Source organism: Theobroma cacao, chromosome 4 (genome assembly GCF_053813885.1).
Source record: "Theobroma cacao isolate CCN51 chromosome 4, ASM5381388v1, whole genome shotgun sequence".
NCBI lineage: Eukaryota > Viridiplantae > Streptophyta > Magnoliopsida > Malvales > Malvaceae > Theobroma > Theobroma cacao.
In genome coordinates this window covers 29,249,964-29,273,720 of record NC_142642.1, presented here as the reverse complement: position 1 = coordinate 29,273,720, position 23,757 = coordinate 29,249,964, and the positions used below count along the sequence as shown (strand labels likewise).

Here is a 23,757-nt window from a genome sequence, read left to right as displayed (position 1 = left end):
ATTTATATAAAGCATAATACTTTAAAAAACTCTTGAACTATTCAAAAAATTTTAAATAAACAATTATTCTTCTCTTTCGATAAATCAAGCCCTTGTACTGTTATTTTAAGTAAAATAAACTCATATGACTAATAGTTGACTAACTATCAATAGTTAAAATACCATTTGTTATTTTATATTTTGTCGATATGTCATAACGAATGGTCATGTCATATAGCATTTTCATTCTCCACATTAATATCACATAAGTATAAAAATGACATGTGGTGTTTGACTAAAGACAATTAATCAACTATTAATTATAAGAGCTTATTTGATTTAAAATAAAAATAAAAATATTTAATTGAATATAACAAAAAAATTATACTTTTATACAATATAAGGCATTGATATGGGATTGATGAACCAAAGATATCCTGGATTAACTATTTAAATTATTTGTTTATACCTGAAAAAGAAAAGAAATCCTTTAATCAAAGGATGTGGACGGCTGAACACTCTCTCAAGCAAGGCATAAAGGCTAACTAATACTTGTATTTATTTACCTACTCATGATTATAATAAAAGAAATTGCAAGGCAGTACCGATTGTATTAATAGAAACCAAGTCCATCTCTTATCTTTTCTTTTTATTTTTATTTTTTGTCCTTTTGATAGTTTTTATATGTGAATTAAAGAGTGACTGGTACGTTGCAGACGAGTCTCTTTCTATCCCTTTTTTTCTTTTTCTTTTTCTTTCTACCTCTCACAGTCTCTTGTTCCTTGTTCAATACTTTTTTCTTTTTTATAATCTTCAAGTGATTAAAGGAGAAAGCCCCAAAAAACTTCTTTTTACTTATGTAACAGATGGTTAAAGATATACTCTGTGTTAATTTAATAATTTTTTTTAAAATTATTATTGGGTGTGTGATAAGGTTACCAGAACCCTATAATCCACAAGAACCATAAACGTTGTTAGCTACCTAGCTATTTCAGAAACCATTGCGAGAACCTAAGACAGCCAGAAAGGTTTGTTTAATATGTTCTAAAACGTTGCGAAAAGCTTGCATGTGCTGACTGATCTTTTTTTTTTTTTTTTGAAAGGTGAGTTTTTTGTACATATGTGTCGCGGAAAGAAACGTACCACTGACACTTGGAGACAGATAGATTAATTACAACATTTGTAATCATTATTCTTTCGTACTGGAAAAATTTGTAATTTGTGATTGAGACCTGTACTGAATGAAAATAACGAAGGAATGCCGATATATGTTATTCATTCATACTGATTTGAAATTGAATTTCTTTTATTAAAAATAAATAAATTTAAACTAATAACAGAATATATAGATGACCAAACAAGGTCCGTACAAGAAGATAAACTTTCACAGGGATCAATGAAATGCTTATTATTAAACACGAAATATAATCAAACGGAGATTAGCTTGAACATATCAATAAAAGAATTTGAATCCTAATTTCTGGGAGTAAAAAAGTCCCAGTGAAATAGAGTGTGTTCTTATCATTTACATAACAATAATATATATATATATATATATATATATATATATATATATATATATATATATATATATATATGTAGCAGGAATTGATGAAATCATTGATTCAAATGAACAAATAAAGAAACAAGGCAAAGGAAAACAGTGCCGGTAAGGCAGGTGAAGCCGAGATTTATTCCAACCAAACGCACAAGCTCAAAGAATTCTGATATCTCCCCATCTCTTTTCGCCTTGTAATTATAGCCAGCTGCATAATTCCAACCATACTCGCATCTGCAACATCTCTCCAGCTTCTCCTTGATCTTCATCTGCTCTATCCTCTCCCTTAGAACACTCAAATTCGCGTCAACGCGGTTACTTGATCTACCTGCCAGCAGAAAAAACCAAACATAGAAATGGTGTTATAAATGCCATTAATTTAAGATGAAAATTAAGAAAGAAAAGAAAGAGGAACAATGACTATGGGACAGCTGAGTTCCAAGGAGTTAATTACCTCCATCTCTACAGCTTTGGGCTCTGACCTGCAAGGCTTGACGATTACAATGCTTGAAAGATGGTGTAACTATGGCATAAGAAGAAGGCAAAGAAGAAGCCATGTTGCAATATTTTCAACAGGTTAACGCTAAAAAAGTCAGCTGCAGTGATTTCTGGAGGTGGGTTTCTTTAATCCTTTGCCTTTGAAGTTAAGCTTGGCAAGAAAATATTTCTCCTTGCTTGCTCTGATTGCCGGTGCTGCAACAAATATAATTACTTCTGACAAAATTGAGCTCCTTTATATATTGGAAAATACAAGGAATGAATGTGGTTGGAATGGAAAGTATCTGAATAAATACAAGATTAAAATATCCGAGGGTCAGGTGCAGCTTTGATGAAAATTTGACCACTATTTTAATTCAAGTTGATTGAGGGTCAAATCTTAGATTAAAAAAATTGACGGGCATTTTGGAATTACTCATATGGATCAATTGAAGTCAAGTTGTCAGCAATAAGGTTTCGGTTTCCTCTATGAAGATTGGAAAAGTATTTCCTCAAATGGTTTTAATTACCATCTAACAAAGAATTGGTCAGAGCCCTCAACCGCACATGTAGATTACACATGCGGTTTAAGCCAATTATGCCTTCCAAAGGTCAGGCATGTACGAGGAATTTGCCTACCAAAACTCTCATGTACAGCTTTTGTAAGCTAATTATGTCTATAGTATGTAGATTATTATTATTTTTATTTTTGAAAAGTGATATTTTATATTGCATTTCTGGAAAATTACAAAAGCTACTCCTATTTAAAAAATACGCAGAATCTGCACTTGGGGACATAACCGTCCCTACCTTGGCTAGAGAGTGGTTTTAGTACAAGAATGCCCAAACATGGGTTGCATCTAAGATCAAAATAGGTATTTAGGCACCCCAAAATCATCCCACTGCAACCAATATTGCCTAAAAACTCTACAAAATCCACACCTGTAACAATCAAAAACATTGCAGCAGAGTGTAAGTTTCCACCGTCCCAGCTGCTCTTGAGAATCAGCTCTTGCAGGCCATATTTCACTTCTTCACAGTGGCCATAAATCAAACTCAAGTGCTGGTGACATATGCATTACCTCTCCAAAAATTGGGAGCCATTGCTTCAGAAATCGGTTAGAGAGACCCAGCATTACTCAGCAACAAACTTCCCTAAAGTGTAGTTATTTGCAGCCATTAACTACTCACAACTCATCCTAACAATCATCAGTCCATCGGCAGCAGAACTCGGTAATTATCAGAGCATATCAGTAGGCTCATACCAATAATACTCTACCTTGTCTATCCCGTTGGAAATAAACAGCATGTGGACACTTGTTGCAGACTCTGCACCTGCCTGCTTCATCATCCCAACTCATCCAGCCATAACTTCCAAAAGTCAGCCATGCCCCTGCACTCACATGAAAAAGGAATCAACCCACAATAATCCAATGGTGCAGTTCAAAAAAATACCAAAAAATATTATTATTATATATAACTGACGCATGTTCATTTGATAATTATTTTAATTTTAATTAAAGTCTATTTGTTAGGATAGTCTTGAATTGTGATTTAATTAGGATTGTTTAATTCTAATTAAATTAGTATACCTTATAAAATAGTCTTTAAATCTAGTTATATTATAATAACAATTCCTAATTCTATTAGGATAAGATTCCTAATTATATTAGGATAAGGTTATTGTATTTGGTACTATAAAAAAATTCCATGGGTTAAAGAATAATCATCACCTAGATTTAGAGAGAGTGATTTAGGTGTACGTGGGATAAGGGTTATGAGTTTGAGACTGTTCTTGTAATCTCCTGTTTTTTCTCTTAGTGAATTTTTCTCTGTTGTTGTGCCCGTGGACGTAGGTCATTAAAAGACTGAACCACGTAAATTCTTGTGTTCTTGTGGGTGTGCTTGATTTCTTTTTTTCTTTATTCTATTGATTGGGTTAGATCTTGGGCAATTCTTTAGAGATAATTCCGCAATTTCCCAACAAACTGGTATCAGAGCTTCAAGGTCTTGAGTCAATCTGAATCTCGCTATGGCAACTTCGTCGACCAAGTATGAGATTGAAAAGTTTAATGGAAGAAACGATTTCAGCCTGTGGCGTGTTAAGATACGCGCATTGCTAGTGCAACAAGGACTGTTGAAGGCACTAAAGGGAAAAGAGCATCTTCCCTTGAATTTATCTGATAGTGAGAAAGATGACCTTATGGAAAAAGCACATAGTGCTATTCTCCTTGCTTTGTCTGATGAGGTGCTAAGAGAAGTCACGGATGAAGAATCTGCTGCTGCAGTGTGGTTTAAACTCGAAAGTATTTATATGACCAAGTCCCTGACGAATCGGCTTTATATGAAGCAACGATTGTATACTCTCAAAATGAGTGAAGGTACGTCCGTTAATACCCACATTGATGAATTTAATAGAGTTATTCTTGATTTAAAGAATATCGATGTTAAAATTGAGGATGAAGATTTAGCTCTAATTCTTTTATGTTCTTTGCCTCCATCGTATGAAAATTTCGTGGATACTATGCTATACGGTCAAGACACTCTCACTTTTGAAGATGTAAGGGCATCTTTAAATTCTAAGGAATTAAAGAAGAAAGTTGATGGTATTCGGAATGAAAATCAAGCAGAAGGTTTGGTTGTAAATAGAGGTAGAGGTAAAGAGAAAGGCTTAGACAGAAAAGGTAAATCTAGAGTAAAAGGGAAAACTTGCTGGAATTGTGGTCAGAAAGGGCATTTTCGTCAAGACTGTACCAAATTCAAGGATGATGAAAAGTTCAATAAGTCTGAGAATACTGCAAACGTGGTTGGAGATGACTTTGATACTTTTGAGAAAACTGATAATGTTCTTGCAATTACTAATTGTAACCTGATGGATACATGGATCTTGGATTCGGCTTGTTGCTTTCATATATGTCCTAGGCGTGATTGGTTTACTACTTATCAATCTGTTAATATGGGCACTGTACAATTAGGAGATGATTTCTCTCTCTCAGTTGTTGGAATTGGCACAATTCGAATCAGGATGTTTGATGGTATGGTAAGAACACTTGAGGTAAAACATGTCCCTGACATGAAAAAGAATTTAATATCATTGAGCTTGTTAGATAAGAAGGGCTACAAATATAGTGGCCAAGATGGTGTCTTGAATGTATCTAAATGAGCCTTAACTATCATGAAGGGCAAGTTATCCGGTGACCTTTATTGTCTAGTGGGAAACATGGTCATTGAAACTGTTTCTGTGGTCTCATCTAATGATCCTGAAGATGATGTAACACGTTTATGGAATATGAGATTTGGTCATATGAGCGAGAGAGGGATTAGAAAACTAAGTAAGCGTAGTTTGCTATGTGGTCAAAAGAGTGAAAAGCTAGATTTTTGTGAGCAACATAGAGTAAAATTTAGCACTAAAACTCATCAAACCAGGAGTACAGTAAACTACATCTATTTAGATTTGTGGGATCCTTTTCCGGTGGCATCAAAAGGTGGATCATTATACATGTGGATCTTTATTGATGATTTTTCAAGAAAGGTGTGGACGTATCTTCTAAAGGCTATGAGTGAAGTGTTAACCACCTTTTTGCATTGAAAGGTATTGATCGAGAAGCAGACTAAGAAAAGGATCGAGAGCTTTCGAACTAACAAAGGTTTGAAATTTTGCAAAGGTGAGTTTAGTCTATTCTACAATAATGAAAAAATCATTAAACATTGCACTGTCGTCAAAACACCACATCAAAACGGTATTGTAGAATGGATGAAGAAAACACTTCTGGAGAGAGCAAAATACGTGTTCTCTAATGTTGGCCTAACCAAAGTATTATGGACAAAAGCTATCAACAAGGCTTGTTACTTGGTAAATCGGTCTCCATCAACTGCAATTGAATTTAAGACTCCCAAGGAAGGTTGGTCTGGTAAGCCCACATATTACTCTATATTGAGAGTGTTTGGTTGTCCTGTTCATGCTCATGTGAGTGATGGTAAACTTGAGTTGAGGGCGACGAAGTGTATATTCCTAGGCTATGCATATGGGGTGAAGGGTTATCGGTTGTGGTGTACTGATTGTAAGTTCCCCAAGTTTATGGTGAGTCGGGATGTTACCTTTGACAAGTCTGCATTATTTTGTGGGATAAAGTCTAGAATTGCAAACACATTAGACTAAGAAGTTGGCAAGCAGGTGGAGCTTGAAATCAATGCTCTTGTGACAGTGCGGGATGATAGTGAAATCCAGAAAGAATTGCAAGAGGTACAAGAATTGGTATCTCAACGAAGCATTACTTGTATTGATGGTGATTATGATTCTTATGTTTTATTTGTGGAAGTAGAGATTGATGAGCCTTACTTTTATCATGAGGAAATTACATATACCGAGTCTTCTAAGAAGATTGAGTCTCTACACTGGGATCAAACATGGGAGCTTGTGAAAACACCTAAAGTTACTATTGAAGTTGGCTTAGTGTGTGAAGGAGGTGCAAACATTAGTCGTAATGTGGTTGGCTTCTCCAAATCAGATTTTGCTGGTGATCTAGATAGTAAAAGATCTCGAATGAGGTATGTGTTCACTCTCTCAGGGTCTGCGATCAGTTGGAAAGTAGTAGCTATTTTGTTTACAACTGAAGTTAAATATATGACTATGATCGAGACTGTGAAGGAGGCCTTATGGCTTCGAGACTTGGTTAGTGATCTTTGTTTTGGACAAGAATTTAGATGTGAGATTGTAGTAAAGAAAATAGCTACAAATGAAAATCCGACAAATATGCTAACTAAGTCAGTTTCTGGGATAAAGTTCAAGCATTGCTTGAACTTAATCGATGTTCGTAGTGCTTGAGGCCCTTTGGGGCAGTGGCGGTGTCGACAGAGATTGATTCGTAAGGTGGAGCTTGGTGAATTCAAGCCTAAGGTGGAGATTTGTTAGGATAGTCTTGAATTGTGATTTAATTAGGATTGTTTAATTCTAATTAAATTAGTATACCTTATAAAATAGTCTTTAAATCTAGTTATATTAGAATAACAATTCCTAATTCTATTAGGATAAGATTCCTAATTATATTATGATAAGGTCATTGTATTTGGTACTATAAAAGGACCCCATGGGTTAAAGAATAATCATCACCTAGATTTAGAGAGAGTGATTTAGGTGTACGTGGGATAAGGGTTATGAGTTTGAGACTGTTCTTGTAATCTCCTGTTTTTTCTCTTAGTGAATTTTTCTCTGTTGTTGTGCCCGTAGACGTAGGTCATCAAAAGACTGAACCACGTAAATTCTTGTGTTCTTGTGGGTGTGCTTGATTTCTTTCTTTCTTTATTCTATTGATTGGGTTAGATCTTGGGCAATTCTTTAGAGATAATTTCGCAATTTCCCAACACTAATTAATTAGCTAGTGTCTACAATTTGAGTCAGGCCGGGTTCCAACTAGGCCTAATCGAACCATATTTGCGAAACTCTTGTTTCAAAAGAAGACACAAAAAATGTAGGTGTTGAGAAAGGCAGGTGTTGGGTTGCGATTCTGATATGAGGACAGCTGTGCGTTGTGATGTGGTAAAATAGTGATATACTAGAACTGTGATACCTTAAGTTATTATATGTCGTTATCTTTCTATGAGTTGCCTTATGATGTTTTCTTGGTGGTCTTAGCTACTGGCTTTGACAAGCATTGAGTCTCTATATGTGGGTCTGGGTAGGCCTTGCATGCAAGGGATAGGGAAGGTCTTGGGTGAGTATATAACACCCTTCTTCTTCTGTATCATTTCTACCCATTAACAGAGAAATCTATCTTTCAAAGAAGAAAAAAGATAGTAGAGAAGAGATGCTACATGATAAGAGATTGGTGCAAATGGATACGAGAAAATAAGGTTAGAGAGTAGCTTTGAATAGAATGAATATTAGTCTCTCAAAAAAAATTTATTTCTAATTAATGAAAAGGATTCTTTTGTGTTAGCAGAGAATGATCTCTTAACTTTTAATAAAACTAATTACATTTATAAACTTGTTTTGGTTAAATAAATACATAATATAATGATAATTCGTAATTCGATAATTAGGTAATATTTGTATAATTGTAATATAAAATACATGTATTAAGTTAAATGTTTTGACGAAAAAAATAAAAATATCTTGATGAATTAATTTTTAATTAATTAATAAATTATTAATTTATGGATTAAATAATATCTCAGTTGATTAATAAATTTCATAATTTCAATGATATTAATTTATAGAGGTTTTCTAGTATAGAGTAAAGTTTTAATTTAGGAGCTGACCCAATGTATTTCACATGTGTACACATGTAGACATTCCATATGTGATAATAAATCTCCATATTCCTAATTTTCATGTTAAAAGAGCTTGCATAACTTTTGAGCTTGAAAACCCAACCATTTGATGTGAGGAGATTCCATTAATCTTTGCTGTTTAGGGGTGATTAGCTGTCTAATTGAATCAATCTTTTCTAATGAGATCTTATTCTTGATTTAGGTTCATTTAAAAGGATAGGTCTTTTATTTATAAAACAAATTTAGATTCGGAAATACGATTACATGTGAGGAAGGTAATAGCACTCTACAATTTTCATTCAAAAAATGGTACCAACTAATCATGTATTCTCTTATTTTTAATCTTGATCAATAAGCTTTAGTTTCATATTTAATTTTATGTTCCTCAATTATTTTTTTCCAATATGGATCGATCTCTTATCTTCTGGGATTGATCCTGTGGCTCCCCTGCTGGCTTTTGGCTGTTGTTGGTGCTGTTTGATGCTGTTGCTTTGATACATTCCCTTCATAACGTAGTTGTAATACTAAATATTTGAGCAAACTTAATAGTATGATTTAAGTTGAAAATTGTTTCAACATATAGCTTAGTAAAAAGTCTCGCTTGGACTTACAGCTTCACTTCTTATTCTTGCGTATACAATACATGGCATCGAACTTGCTTATTTCTATAACTAAGAGTAAAAGATAAAAGGTAGCTAGAATTTGTTTAGCACAGTTTACTCGCTAGGCAAAGGATGGTAAGGAATGGGAATTAAGAAGAGATCATTCTTTCTTCTTACAGTTATGCCAAAACATTCAGTCATGTCCAAGTCTTCACAATTGCTTCCGTTTGGGAGCTTCCAATCAAAATGGTATAGCAATTGTGCAAGGGGAAGCTCAATGTTGGGGAGTGCAAATGATATGCCTGGACATATCCTCCTTCCAGCACCAAATGGAATATATTCGAAATGTGTTCCCCTAAAATCAATAGGACTGTCCAAGAACCTCTCTGGGTTAAATTTTTCAGCATCTTTCCAATACCTAGAATCTCTTCCTATGGCCCATGCATTAACTATGACTTTACTCTTTGCAAGTATATCATATCCACTAATTACACAATTTTCATCACACTCTCTTGGTACTAGAAGAGGTGCAGCAGGATGTAACCTCAAAGTTTCTTTAACTATTGATCTCAAGAATTTCAATTCATGAATACCAGCTTCATCCACGTTACCTTTTCTATCAAAAACCTGTCTCACCTCGGCTTGTGCTTGTTTCATCACCCTTGGATTTCTTAACATTTCTGACATTGCCCACTCCATTGTTGTTGATGACGTCTCACTCCCAGCCCCCAGAATGTCCTGCAAGATGATACATTATCATTAGCTTTTTTTGATGTTTATTTTATCACGAATTTTGTATAAACATATTGCAATTTTCTGATAGAAACTTAATTTGAGTTCACGTAGACAGATTGTCAACTTCACTTCATTGTGCATACAATTTTTGATAAGCCAAAAGTATTTCATTAAAGATGGGTTACTTGAACTTCGTAACCCTTCAAAAGTTTACATGTCACCTCACAAGCCTGTACAGATCACCCTGATCACCTTGGACCCTGCACTATTAACCTATATTCTTCCTTCACAAAAACAAACGCCATAACCCTATTCAAGCCCATATACAGCCGCACCCATCAGCTCAGAGCCATTCCAAAAACATGTTAAGCTCATTGTGCGTATAATTGAAAAGATGATTTGACTTCAATCCATATAGGCAATTGTTCTGAGTGGTGCATCACCATTAATTTATAGACTATAAAAGATAATTCAACAAAAATAAATAAACATTTCAAGTGATCAAGTTTGTTCTTAGATAGCTTTTCAAAAAACAAAAAAGGGTTGTTCTTAGATAGCTTATGGCTACTAAAGAAGTTAGGATAAAAGTTGATCTGTATAAATACATGAGAGAAAATGATACTAACCAAGATAATTGCTTTTATTTTGTCATTCGTCAGAGGAATTTCAAGATCAGAACTCTGTTGAAGTTTAAGAAGAACATCAAGAAGATCGTCCTCTTCTTGTTGATTGCCCGTTTCTGATGTCCTGTTTGTTTTCTCTTTGTGCTCGTTAACTATGTCTTCAAGTATCCGATCAGAAGCCCGTTGCAGCTTCTCAAGTTTAAGCCTCACTCCACTGATCAGTTTAAGCAGCTTATTAGAAGGATACAGATCAGCTAAGCAGAAACCACCTGAGAGCTTTATGGCTTCGGTCATAATCCTTATGAATTCTTCTTGGCCTTTGCTTTTCTTGCCAAAGGCTGCCCTTGATGTTATCCCATATGTCATTGAGAAAATTTTCTCACTGAGATTAACTGGGGATCCTTCAATCAAAGATATGGTTTTGATGAGAGCAGAAACTTCTTCTTCCCTGATGAATCGAAATGACTGAACGCGACTTGGACTCAAAAGCTCCATCGTGCTGATTTTCCTCAACTGTCTCCAATAGTTTCCATAGGGTGAAAACACAATGTTTGTAGAATCATATGACATTATCTTAGAAGCAAGAAGATAAGGCCTTTGAGCAAAGATGGTTGCGTGGTCTTTCAAAACCTCTTTTGCAATAGCCGGAGAAGATATTACAATGGTGGGAACTTCACCAAGTTGTAGATGCATCAAAGGCCCATGTTTCTTGGCTAAATCTCTGAGGGTGTGATGGGGCAGAGAGCCAATGAGCTGATGCATGTTACCTATGAGAGGAAGTTTTCGTGGTCCTGGAGGAAGCCTTGCTTCGGGGTTTTTGGCTTTCGATCCTTTCAGAACTTTTACTACAATGAACACAAAAAGAAAGGTGAGGAGTAGGGTGGTGAAGGAGGGAAATTGAAGCTCCATGATGCTCAAGGAAAACAGAAGAAATGCCACTGCCTTGGAAAGAAAGACAAAGATATAAGTCTCTCTCTCTCTGAATTGTAATTACTTGTTAGAGATCCGTCATTACGGGTCTTCGAATATTCCGATTGATGAAGGCGGAATTATATGTGCAAATCAAGACTTTTTCTTAAGAGGTGAATATTTTTTTAGTAAGCAAACAAAAATCTTTTCCAATTAAAATAAAGAAATAGGTTTGAAACCCTAACAATTACAGCAGTGCTATGACATTATTGCATTTCCGATTTGACTCGGTTTCTAGCAGAAAGGGCAAGGCTCTTGATAAAGACAAAAAAGCCACCTTGAAATGAAACTCTTAGAGAACAGACGTCGAACTAAGAATTATTTGTTCAATGTACACCCACATTCTTGAATTTTTTGTTTAAATTATGTAATTTTATCGTTGATTGTCAAGGAAAAACTTTAGACTTATTATTACAAGAGAATTGAAGTAAAGAAATAAATAATTACTACTTAGAAGGTTTTGAGAATAAAGGATGATTGACGGATTGTACCAAGATTGTTTTTTTGACTTTCTTGAATTTGTTGTAAGATCATCATGGGTGGCTTTAGGAGGAATTCTTCCCAGTTTTTGTTCTATGTGGGTTGCATCGTTGGTGCACACATTAGGTTGTTGAAGATAATTTCGAGTGATAGTCAATTTTTGTAATTGTATTTAATTCTCAAAACCTTTACCGTGTCTTCTTTATGTCATGAAAAATATTTTATTCGAGACTTGATGCTGGCATAAAGACAAAAAACTGATAAAATCAAAAAGATTTGTACTGGGAATCGCTTAAAAAATATCGCATGTCTGGATACAAATTCAAATCGTGTGCTGGCCTTTTAAGTGTCCCAAACTCCGTGAAATCAGGTCAAAATAAAAGCTTTAGAAAAATTACGCAGCTTAATATACATGCGTGAGCTTTTCAAAACGTTCCAGAACGAGCAGCACCAACGCTCCAACCAAACCCTGAGCATGGTCTAATTGAACATCTGAACAAAATCAGACTGGCTTGACACTTTTGACTCTCACATGCACTATTACCCCTTTATGTCGAATTTAATTTCAATGTCTAACAATTGCGTTCGCAATCAATGAAACCATGTGGGCTGCTTTGTTTTTTCATTTAATGAAATTAAATGTGCTAGGGGCGGCGGGGGAGGGGGCGGGAGTTTAGTTCTGGTAATTCGTGTTAAATATAAATATAATATATTTAATATTTATATCTTAAATTTAAAATACATATACATATATATTTAATACACGTATAACACGATACGACACGATTAACACGTTTTACACGTTTATTAAACGTGTCAATATACGACACGACACGATTAATAATATGTTTAACACGATTAACACATTTAACACGATTAAATAAAAATATTTATAATTAAATATAATTTTATTATTTAAATTTAAAATCTATAATTATAAAAATAATTATAACAAAAAATAATAATAATAACATCAAATATATTAAAATTTAATATAAACAACATATATAAAATTTATTATCATATATAAGGTTAAAATACACATCAAATAATTATTAAAAATTATTTATATAAGGTTAAAATAGTCTTTAATTATTAATGTTTAATAAGTTAATAAACATGTCATATATACACGTTTAAACACGTATACATGTTTAAACGAGATAACACGATTAAGTAAACGTGTTTTAAACGTATTTGTCATGTCTGACATTTTAAGACACGAAAATTTTCATAAGTAAATGCCTTTTTCCATTCTTACACTTGACGTCCGACTCTTTTCTTGGAACACTTTAATCTCGATGAAAGTGTTACTTAATTGGTATCTGAACTGAAAAAAAAAATTGTACAATTAGTATAATATATATATATATATATGTGCGTGTGTGTGGATATCATTTTGTATTTATAGCTATATGGTGGACATGATGTTTCGTTTTTAAGTATTCATTTAATTTGTTTATTATAGCACTTACTCTCAGTAGAATTATGTAATTATCTAAATATTTAGATATTTTAGTAAATTTTTCCTAAATTTGTTATAAATGGAGTTTAATATATGCTTATTTTCAATATAACTTTTCATGTACAAGCATTATATCGACTTCAATTTCATGGAAACAACAAAGATTTCAAATATGACCAAACTTGCAGCGTACAAGTTGGACAAGAACGTTTGTGACGTAGACTACGTAGCATTTCAAGTTAAAATGGTTATAATAATAAGAATAGCTTCTTAATTTTCCATAATCAATAAAGTTTATTTTTTTAAGAAGAAAACAAGTACATTACCTTTTTCGTCATTTGATTTTTTAAAATTTTTATTTTCACCTTTCAATTTTAAAAATATGATTTTGACTATAAATATTTATAAACCATTTCGTTACTCAACTGTTAAAAGATAACAAACCTAGCTTTCACTTGATAATCCACATCATCAACTTTGTTCAAGTTATATTTCAATCGGTGAAAGGGAAGGGGAGGTGGAGAGAAATTGAAAATTGGTTTTTTGGGTGAAAAGGAGAAGCGGTCGGCAGTAGATCTAGATTATTTTTTAATCTCCTTTTTTTAGATCTAGGAGAAAACGAAAAGTTTTTAAATAAAATAATCCAATCAAAAAATAAAAGAGATCGAGAGGGATTTTTGTTGATTTTACGGGAATTTTCGGGCATCGGTGATCGGCGCCCGGCGACGTTGGAGACAGCCGCCACTAGCCGGAAACTGGGATGGTGAGGGTGGCTGATTTTTTTTGGAGAGAAGAGAAAAGAAGGAAAGATGAAAAAAAAAAAGAGAGAAAGGAAGGTGGGCTGCCCAAAGGTGAAGCCCAAGTAGAAAGGAAAAGAATGGGATAGCCGAGAGGAAAAAGGCCATTGAAAAAGAAGAAAATAAAAGGGGTCCAGCAGAAAAAGAAAAAGGAAGTGGAGAAGGGCCTAAACTTGTGGAGGTCCAATAACGAAGAAAAATTGTAAATTCTTACCTAGTCTACTAAAAGTGAGTTTCTTGGGGCTCTTTTCTTTTTATTTTTAGTGCATTTTATTTTATAATATTTTATTAAAATAGTTAGTATGAAATTAATGAATTAAATGTATTTACTTGAATTAAGTCAATTATGAAATTTTTTACTTGGAATGTGAAGAGTCACAATTTTAAGTTAATTTTCCTAAATGAGAAATTTGATTAGAACTCTATCATAATAATGAGGGAGTCTTAATTTTATGTTTCAATATTCTTGTACTTTAACTAAATAAATTTTTCTAAAATAAAAACAATGACTATTTAAAAGAAGATAAACTTGTAGAATTATTAGAATTATTTAAAGGAAGGTGTTCTTGCTTGAGGGAAAGGAGAATATTTTTACTGGTGCCTTGTTTTTTGTTACAGTGAGAAACTTTCGAGTTTGGAGGGGTGGTGCTGGCCGGAATCTTGCTGTAGCAAGAATGTTATTGTAGCTTCTCGTTGCAGCGAGAAACTTTCTGTTTTGTGACAAAAAATTTTGCTGCTGCGAAATTCATTCTCACTGCAGTGAAAACTTTCTGTTTTGCTCCTCATTTGGTTCAATTGTTACCCTATTTTCCATTTCTTTGGTACCATAATTGAGCATGGACTTCCAACATTAAGGAATAAATGAATTAAGTTTAAAATGAGGAGGTTTGGTGAGAAACCCTTGGCCAGTTAAGAAACCCTCAGCTAGATGATAATTTAAGTCAAGTGTCGCTGCAGCTAGAATGCCTTTCCACTGCAGCGAGGATTCGTCATTTATTTGACTTGATTCGCATGAATGCTATTAAAGTTTTCACTCTCCAAATCCTTTGTTGAGCATAGACTCTTTTCAATAAGTGTTTTTTTCTCATGTGGGATTTACATGAGGGGTTTAATAAGAACTAAAATAAATTGCATTATTTTAAAAAATGAATGCATCATGATTTCGTTAAACAATTCCTTATGGTATGCTTGTTCTCTTTCTTGTTCACTCACTAGGTTTATACTCATCATTTTCAACTTCATGTTTTCAAATCAAGAGGCAGTCGATAATTAGGTCAATGTGCCCTTGTAGATTCATTTCCTTGGTAGGTATCTCGGCATTCAGTAGCCATACATCACTCGGGTCTCTTCGTTGGAAATCGAGTCTTCTTTTTGAAATGTATAAACAAACTTGATGTAAATTATTAAGATACATGTTGTAGACAATGTACACTTGATTAGCATATCAGTATAAGTTGGCAATGTTTAGTATCATTTTGATTCAAAATTATGAAATGAGACTTAGCAGCTTTTGATGGAATGATGAACATGTTAGATGAATAGGCTTGCTTGGGCTTAGTGGACTATGTCCAGTGGGCCCATGCGCAGATCATGGCCCGAAATTTGGGTCGTGACATTAAGGCTCTAGCCAAATCCTTTCAAGTTTTGACATGACTCCGATCAAGTTGTACATACCATTTGGCTGCCAATCCAGTTAGGCTATCTTGAAAAAAATGAATTAACAACTTATCATCATGCGATTGTGTAGCTATTTTTTGACAATACATGGTAATGTGTGCCTTTGGGCATTTTGTCCCATCATATTTCTCAAATTTTGGCATCTTAAATTTGGTAAGAATTACCATATCGGGTACCAAGCATAACTCAGTTGCATCCATAGTTTCGAACCTATCCACTCCTTCCACGGCACGAAGGCCCTCCTCCAACAAGTCATACTTTTTCTCAAACTTGTCATTTTCTACTATCTCTAATGAACTCTTTTTCAACCTCTCTTGTTCTTTTGAATCATCTAAGTCAAGGATTTGTACCGGTTCAGCAAGATTCATTCCTGAATTTTATTGGAATTGCCCATGGACTTGCTGAGGACCTAGTGAAGGTGAAAAGTTGTAATAAGCATAAGGAAATCCTCCAACCGGTGGTGCCATTTGTGGGTGAACCCCCTGAGATATTTGTGCATGGGATAAAGCGTATCATGGCAGGCAAGGTTGATCATTTCTCAAATTATCAATGCTTTGGTTTTCTGCTAGAGTCGAATCTCCAACCACTCCTTTCCTTTTGCTTAAACTCACCATAAGCCCATCATTTTTGGCAACTGATCTTTCATCTCTTCCTGAGCTTTTTTCATCCTGTCCAATCGACTTCACTGTTCCTCTTTTATGTTTCTCATTCGTCGATGAGTGTAATGGACACATTAATCACTTGGTTTAGGTGGCCAAGCTATTTTTGGAAACCTTTTTGTAATCATAAAGATTGAATTTAATGCATTATCAGTGCATGAATGAAATAAAGAAATGAGCCCATTATCTTTGATACATTAATTATTATTTACAAGTGAAAATACTTATTGTCATGAAATGAGCGTTTATGCATGCATAAACAAATGACCATTTGCTAAAAGTATTCGTCACATAACAGTCATCAACAAAGTGATCCATTACATAAAATGTTGTTTTTGATTACAATTCAAGAATCATCTTTTACATCTAGAAATATTCACCAATTCTACTATAATGGCTATACACTTCATCATAATACTCAATTAGCTATTGCTATTGTTTCCCCATTAGAAATACTTGGCTTCTCAATATGTCTGTCTTTCTAGCCATGCTTCTTGCCCTGTAAGCCACTTCCCTCATTTGCCTAATCAAATAATTCATCTAATCATGCTTCTCCACATAGGCTTGTTTGTAGGATTCACCTCATTCTCGAATTTGGGTGCTCTCTTGCTTGAGGCGCTCATATTCTCATTGATAAGTCTCCATAACCCCTTTAAGCTCTTCATACTCTTGTCTTAGCAACTGGATGGATTCTTGTTGGAATCGCACTTGGTTTCTCAATCCGTCATTGTGCGCTTCAAGCTCATTGCCTCGATTTTCTCACTTGTATTTCTCTTCAAAGTTCACTAGTCATGGTAGAAAACTTGTTATTTAGACTTTCATACTTTTTTTCCCAATCACTCTCTATTTTTTGAACTTTCTTTTTTTGTTCAAGTACTTCCTTCTTCATCTTCTCACACTTTTTTTGAAGGTCTTCATATAGTTGCTTTCAATTGGCATTTTAGCTTCAGACTTCTTTCGAGCCAACTCACTCTTGAGCAAAGCATCTCAAGGTTCTAGATCAATTAGGCCATGATGTGCATCTTCCTTCGAGTATACCACATCCTTAACTCGTTGGGCGTGCCACGTTAGATACCCAGTAATAACTTCATCAGTGTACCCAGCAATCTTGTCAATCTTTTTCAAAAAGCTTGGCTTTTCATAAGCAAAAACCAAAGTGTTGAGTCAATGTGTCATCAACACAAATTGCTCTGACCTGAATTGCCTTCTCACCATAATTATAGCATAACTGATTGCTCCCCATGGCCCCATTAACGGTACCCAAAGTTCATCTCCACATTTGTACATAACTGAGTGACGGGGCATCCACGGAGCTCTCCACGTTACCTCCACACTTATGAGTTTTCTAAGCTTGAAAATCCACTACTCTTTAATCTTGTTCTCTGGCTATTCACTATCGTAAATTTCTCTGATAGAGGCACTTTGTGGATGAAATGGTTTTCTAAACTACTTGGCTTTACATTCAAAGTGACTTACCTTCCAAATGGAAAGAAGTTGTGTGCATCCCACAAATCGTCTTTTCCCCTTTCTCCGATAATAATTTAGTGATATGAGAGTTTCTACTAAGATTGATGGTGAATGGTTGGCCTTATTGATAACTTGCTCGAAGAAGTCTATAATTCCCACCTCTATATGCCCCAAGACTTTGGGAAAGATTACTAACCCATTGATTCCTAACGCCATCAGAAGTTGACCTTGCTTGGTGTCTTGATGCTTCATGATATAACTGCATAAAAAATTTCATGGGATACATTCATTGTTCCCCTTTTTCCTTAAGTTTTGGTCGACTTTCCCCGGAGTAATACCCATTATCTTGGCTAGCTTACACCTATGCCCAGTCTTTTGTCCTCTCCAATATATTTTGTCCGAATTATCAAGATCAATTTATAGGAGAGCTTAATACTTTTCAATTGTCGGCACCATATCCACCTTATTAAACACAAAACATCTATACGACAGATCCCAGAATTGTACGATGGCCTTCAACGATTGATCATCAATCTAGACTTTATGAAGCTGGGCTATGTGGCCATATCTTTTATCGAAATTCGCTAAAGTCATGGCCTTTCACCTTTCTCATATATCAAGTAAGTCGGTAAAGTTGTTCTGTTTAAGATCAAGGTGGACCCTATTAGGTAATGATGAAATGTGACCTTTTGCCAAGCAATCTCCCTCGCTTTGTTGGGCGCTCGCCATGTGCTGAGTCACCTCATATATTCCTTCATAGCTTGAAGGTGGCCATGATGACTCCATGAATGCAATTGGATCTATTTTGTCAATGGCTATCAAGTGACAAAGACTTTTCCTATATACAAGATTATGATACAAATGTGCATATGCAAATAAAAAAATGACAACAAGCTCAAGTTAGTATAGTAAATAAAGATTTCAAGAGTAATTCTTATTAAAAGAAATGAATGATAATAATTAGTATCATGGGTATCCATAATGTCATTAGACGCTATCTACTCCACGATACCTTCATTATTTTATGGTGAAAATTTAGAATGGAGGGAATAAAAGGAATTCCTTCATGTGTTGCTAGTCAGAGGGTATACTCTCACGAGTAAGGCTTTACCTAAGAAAAGGTTACTCACGGTATTTTATATACTAAGTTCGGGTTGAAAATGGAATTAGAGGTTCCCAAATCTTTCCTCACTATCATCCATACAGACTAGTAAGGCACCCTGGTCCTCACCCATTACAAGCTTCAAACGGACTAAGTTCGATTTGAGTGAAAGTCTTCACTAGCCCATGCGAAGGTTATCACCTCACGAGAGCGTAGCTACTAAACTCCCTCCTAATAAAGGACATAGACCAGGTAGAAGGCTTATACATAAATGTAAGATGTGTCGTGTGTTTGAAGGAATATATTAACCTTGGACCAATAATCTCACATCCCTCTATCCTAAACTCCCCATAATTATTAAATGGCAATAACAATAATGAAATAATAAATGCAACAAATAATAATAAAGGTAAATGCTCGAGATTAAGAAAAACACTAAATTATTTAAGACTTAGGATAACTTATAATTAATTAATGGCTTGACTCTCTTATTTTTCCCCAGTGGAGTCGTCGACTGTCGTAACGTATGGGTCTGGGAACCCGACTGCTAGACGTGGGAGAATAAATTTGTTAGGAGTCACCACCATTCTTTTTTATCTAGGTGTGATTGGCCACCTATTAACTCGATTCTAATCGACGAAGTCCTAAATTAATTTTAAATCCATCGAAAGAACGAGAAACTGATCTATAATTTTCTTTAGAGTCGAGTTCAGGAATACGGTTTTGCACAATGAAGGATTAGCACCTCGGTAGCGCTCGTTCCACGAACGGTACCATTTAATCATATGTTATCCTATTGAAACCTAAACCATTGATGTTTCCTTAATCCTAGTTTATTAGTTAATTCTTTATTATATTAGTAAATTAAATCTTTTAGTTGGTTTTACGGGTGCACATAATGCAGTTGTAAAATGATGTCATGATTTATCAATTTTTAAATAATGAGAGCAACAACCTTGTATTGAAAAATCATTCGTAAACCATCCCAACACTTTAGTGAAGTCTCAAAGTTTTCCTCACCTAGGGATATTTTCGAAAAAACTTGTCTCTACAAGCTCTTTGAGGAAATCCCATCGTCGGAATTCCTGTCTCATTAACAAAATATACGTGATATGCTATGACAAGATAACATTATAAATGATGTCTACATGAACACGCTTAAACATAATTTAGTTAATTTATAATTTATAGAACAATGTATTTAATAATTTAGGGTAATTTACTACCTTATTTATCTATTTATTTTATTGTATATATCTCTTTTGGAAACATGCTATTTAAATCAATAACCTTTATTTAATATTATGGGCTAATATATTTTAATTAACTATACATTTCGTATTTAATAAATAATTAATTAATTTTTTTAATTTTAAATTTTAATTTAATTAATTTTATTTAGCGATAGTTGTTTAAGTTAATGAACTAATTGTGTCAATTTAAATTTAGATACAACATTATATAAATTTATTTCTTTAAACATTTAAAATGATTATTTGAGTTAATGAGTATTGGAATATAGAGTTTGAATTTATCCCGACTCTTCGGTGAAAATCTTCCTCGAATCCCGCAACTAAAAAATTCACCCCGAAAGAGGCAACTCTTTGCCCTTTCCGAGTGAAATTCCATCATCAGATTAACTCAAATTAACCATTCTATTTTTTATATTTGTAATTTAATATTATATCGTATATTCTATATATTTATAAATACCTAGATAAATTTTCTAATATAAATATTTCATTTTCTCTTGCCTTTACAACCTATTTCCATTTATGATAAATATATTTTATTTTCAATTTCTATTTCTTTTCATTTATAAAGGTCCATTTCTATCATTTATTTATTATATATATATATTTAAAAAACTAGGTATTTTCTATTCTTCAACTTAAATCTCTTTTATTTTTGCTGAACATTTATTTTTTTTCTATATTCTTACCTTTGCTAAATATATCCCCATAAAGATATTTTGTTTATAGATTTACTTTTTATTTATATATATACTCTACTTAGCGAAACCTCATTTTTTTTATAAACTAAATAGTCATCTAAATTTATATTTTTTATATCTATACATATCTTTTTTTCTTACTTGGATCTATTTTTACCAAATATGTAGCTGATTTTATATATATATATATATGTATATATAATATTTTAACCTAAATCTATCACTATCATTAGTTAGCCTTTCATTTCTTTATATATGCATATATTCTAACTCACTAAATCCACTCATTTATAACTAAACATTTATCAATGTTTCCATTTATAGCTTTATATATTTTTTATGTGCATATATTTAAGAAAAATGATAAAACTATTATATAGCTAATAAACAAAGAAAATAATAAAAGACCAATTCAAGAAGATCAAACCCAAATCAACTATTCAATGAACAGACTCATTACCTATTGAGCTGAAACAAACCCAAAACTCCAAATGGATTTAGGCTCAGTTGGGCTTCAAGGATCGTCGCCGGCCTGGTCTGGTTCCAGATGCTTAACTCCAAAATGCACCCTCTTGGGTGGGAAAGGAAAGGACTTCCCTCTTGCAGCTATGAGCGACGTCATTTAGGGACCCCCAATCCCAACTATATAAGCTATTTTTTATTGTCCCTCTCGCTTTTTCTTCTAGACTTGATAATTCGTATTTTTATATTATAAATATGTTAAACACGATTAGATATGAAATATTTTAAGATTAAATAAGAATACAACATGTTTAATATTCATATCTTAAATTTAAAATACGTACACGTATACGTTTAATAAACATGTAACAAGACACGATACGATTAACACGTTTATTAAATGTGTCAATATATGACACGACACAATTAATAATACGTTTAACACGATTAAATAAAAATATTTACAATCAAATATAATTTTATTATTTAAATTTAAAATTTATAATTATAAAAATAATTATAATAAAATAAAAATAATAGTAATACTATCAAATATAATAAAATTTAATATAAATAATATATATATAATTCATTATCATATAATATGATAAAATACATCATTAACATCTAACTTTCAAATAGTAATAATATAAAAAATTATTCATAATTTTTAGTCATAATAATTATATTATTACGTTTATAAAATTAAAAAATTTTATTAAATTAATTATTTAAAATTATTTGTATAAAGTTAAAATAATCTTTAATTATTAATTTTTAATAAGTTAATAAATGTGTCATGTATATACGTTTAAATATGATAACACGATTAAGTAAATGTGTTTAAACGTATTTTAAACGTGTTTATTGTGTCTGACATTTTTGTGTCTTAACATGTTAGACATGATTAGATACGAAACATGTTAATATTAAATCCAAAATCTATTTAATTCGTATTTTCTAGTATCATATTAATATATCATGTCTAAAATTATCAGATCTATTTTCTTTCTTTTTTTTCTCTCTCTTCTGCTGCTTGCTCTCCCTTCTCTATAAAAGGCTCCCATTTTTGGCTCTTTCACCAGCTCTCTCACACAACTAGCGGCACTAAACAACCTTTCCTCTTTCATCCTCACCGCCGCTTACTCTTCCTTTCCTCTAAAGAGCTCCCATTTTTGCTATCTCACTTGCTCTCTCTCTCTCTCTCTCACAATTTCAACCCCTAACCTTTCCTCTTTCACCCTCACCGCCGACGGCACTAAACCCTTGAACTTCACTGCCCCTTCCGATTCAATCCCCTTCCAAAAACCTCCAAATCTAACAACTCACCGTGAGATGAAAAAAAAAAAAAGAAATCCCTTCCCCCCCGGTTGCTTCTTACTTTCAGTAGCTTTTCGTTTTTCTTTTATGTTTACTGGCTGTTAGGTTTTTCTACGGTTTTTGATTTTTTTTTTTATCCTGCTGGGGGTTTTCAAAATTTGCTCTCTGTCTCTCTTCTTCTGATGAGTCGAATTATTTAGCAATATTTCTTACTATATTATATACAAATCAGTTGGGCAAATCTGCCATAATTAAGTAATAACAAGTGGCTTCATGGTAAAATATGGAGCTACTTCCTTGGATTCATTGATAAAGCTGAACAGCTGCCGCTAGCCAGGGTGGATTTAGTATTTGCCAAACAACAGGGGAATTTAGGCACTAGAATTTTGAAGCAATATTAAAACGTATATGAAATTATAGAGGAATTTGGGTTTTAAACGTAGTATTTATAAACTCTATTGTAATATCGATGGGTATCCATATTTTCATTGTAATTTGAATTCTGAATATTTGTTTTTTCCTAACTGATAGTCTGTATATGGCATTGGAATTCAAGAACTCCACAAGAAGGTTGATTTAACTGTCAAGCATCCATTCAATTACAATAAATAAATAAATATTTATAATATACATGATAACTATATATATTTATGTATATTTATGTATCTACTAATAACAATTTTAATTTAAACAACTTTTGAAAAAAACCCAAATTGAATTTAAATTTTCTCTCTCAAATGCATTTCTTCTCAAATTGAAAAAAAAAATACATAGTACTGAGCTTTAATGACATTTTCATGGCTCAAGTGAGAATTAATACAGCATTAACGATGTTTTTTTTATCCAAATTCAGTCAAGCTCGAAGAAGATGGAACTTAGAAGTAACGTAGAGCCCAGCTTGACTTCAAATTATGCATAAATAAAAAGTTAATAAAAATTATATTTTCATATTATATAATCTAATATATATATATATATACACGAGTAAAATTTTAATTAAAGAATTGACCAAACGTACTTTATATGTGTACACATGTACACATTCCATATGTGATAGGTAATCTTTATATTCTTAATTTTTATGGCATCTGAACAGTTGAAAACTCAATCATTTAATTAGAGAAGTTGTCATTAATTTTTTTTTATTTAGGTGCGATTAAT

General features: G+C 33.2%; 2 protein-coding genes across 2 annotated transcripts; both read right to left on the bottom strand.

Annotated features, from left to right (window-relative positions):
* Positions 1 to 1,559: 1,559 nt before the first annotated feature.
* LOC108661707 (uncharacterized) lies at positions 1,560 to 2,271 on the bottom strand. Its single transcript, XM_018119350.2, has 2 exons — positions 1,992 to 2,271; positions 1,560 to 1,865 (listed from the first exon to the last, which is right to left on the bottom strand). Exons 1-2 carry the CDS (start codon positions 2,092 to 2,094, stop codon positions 1,597 to 1,599), a joined length of 372 nt encoding a protein of 123 aa, XP_017974839.1. The 5' UTR covers positions 2,095 to 2,271; the 3' UTR covers positions 1,560 to 1,596.
* Positions 2,272 to 8,815: 6,544 nt separating this feature from the next.
* Positions 8,816 to 11,258, bottom strand: LOC18601954 (cytochrome P450 71D9-like). Its single transcript, XM_007033062.3, has 2 exons — positions 10,248 to 11,258; positions 8,816 to 9,624 (listed from the first exon to the last, which is right to left on the bottom strand). Exons 1-2 carry the CDS (start codon positions 11,151 to 11,153, stop codon positions 9,001 to 9,003), a joined length of 1,530 nt encoding a protein of 509 aa, XP_007033124.2. The 5' UTR covers positions 11,154 to 11,258; the 3' UTR covers positions 8,816 to 9,000.
* Between the last annotated feature and the right edge of the window lie 12,499 nt (positions 11,259 to 23,757).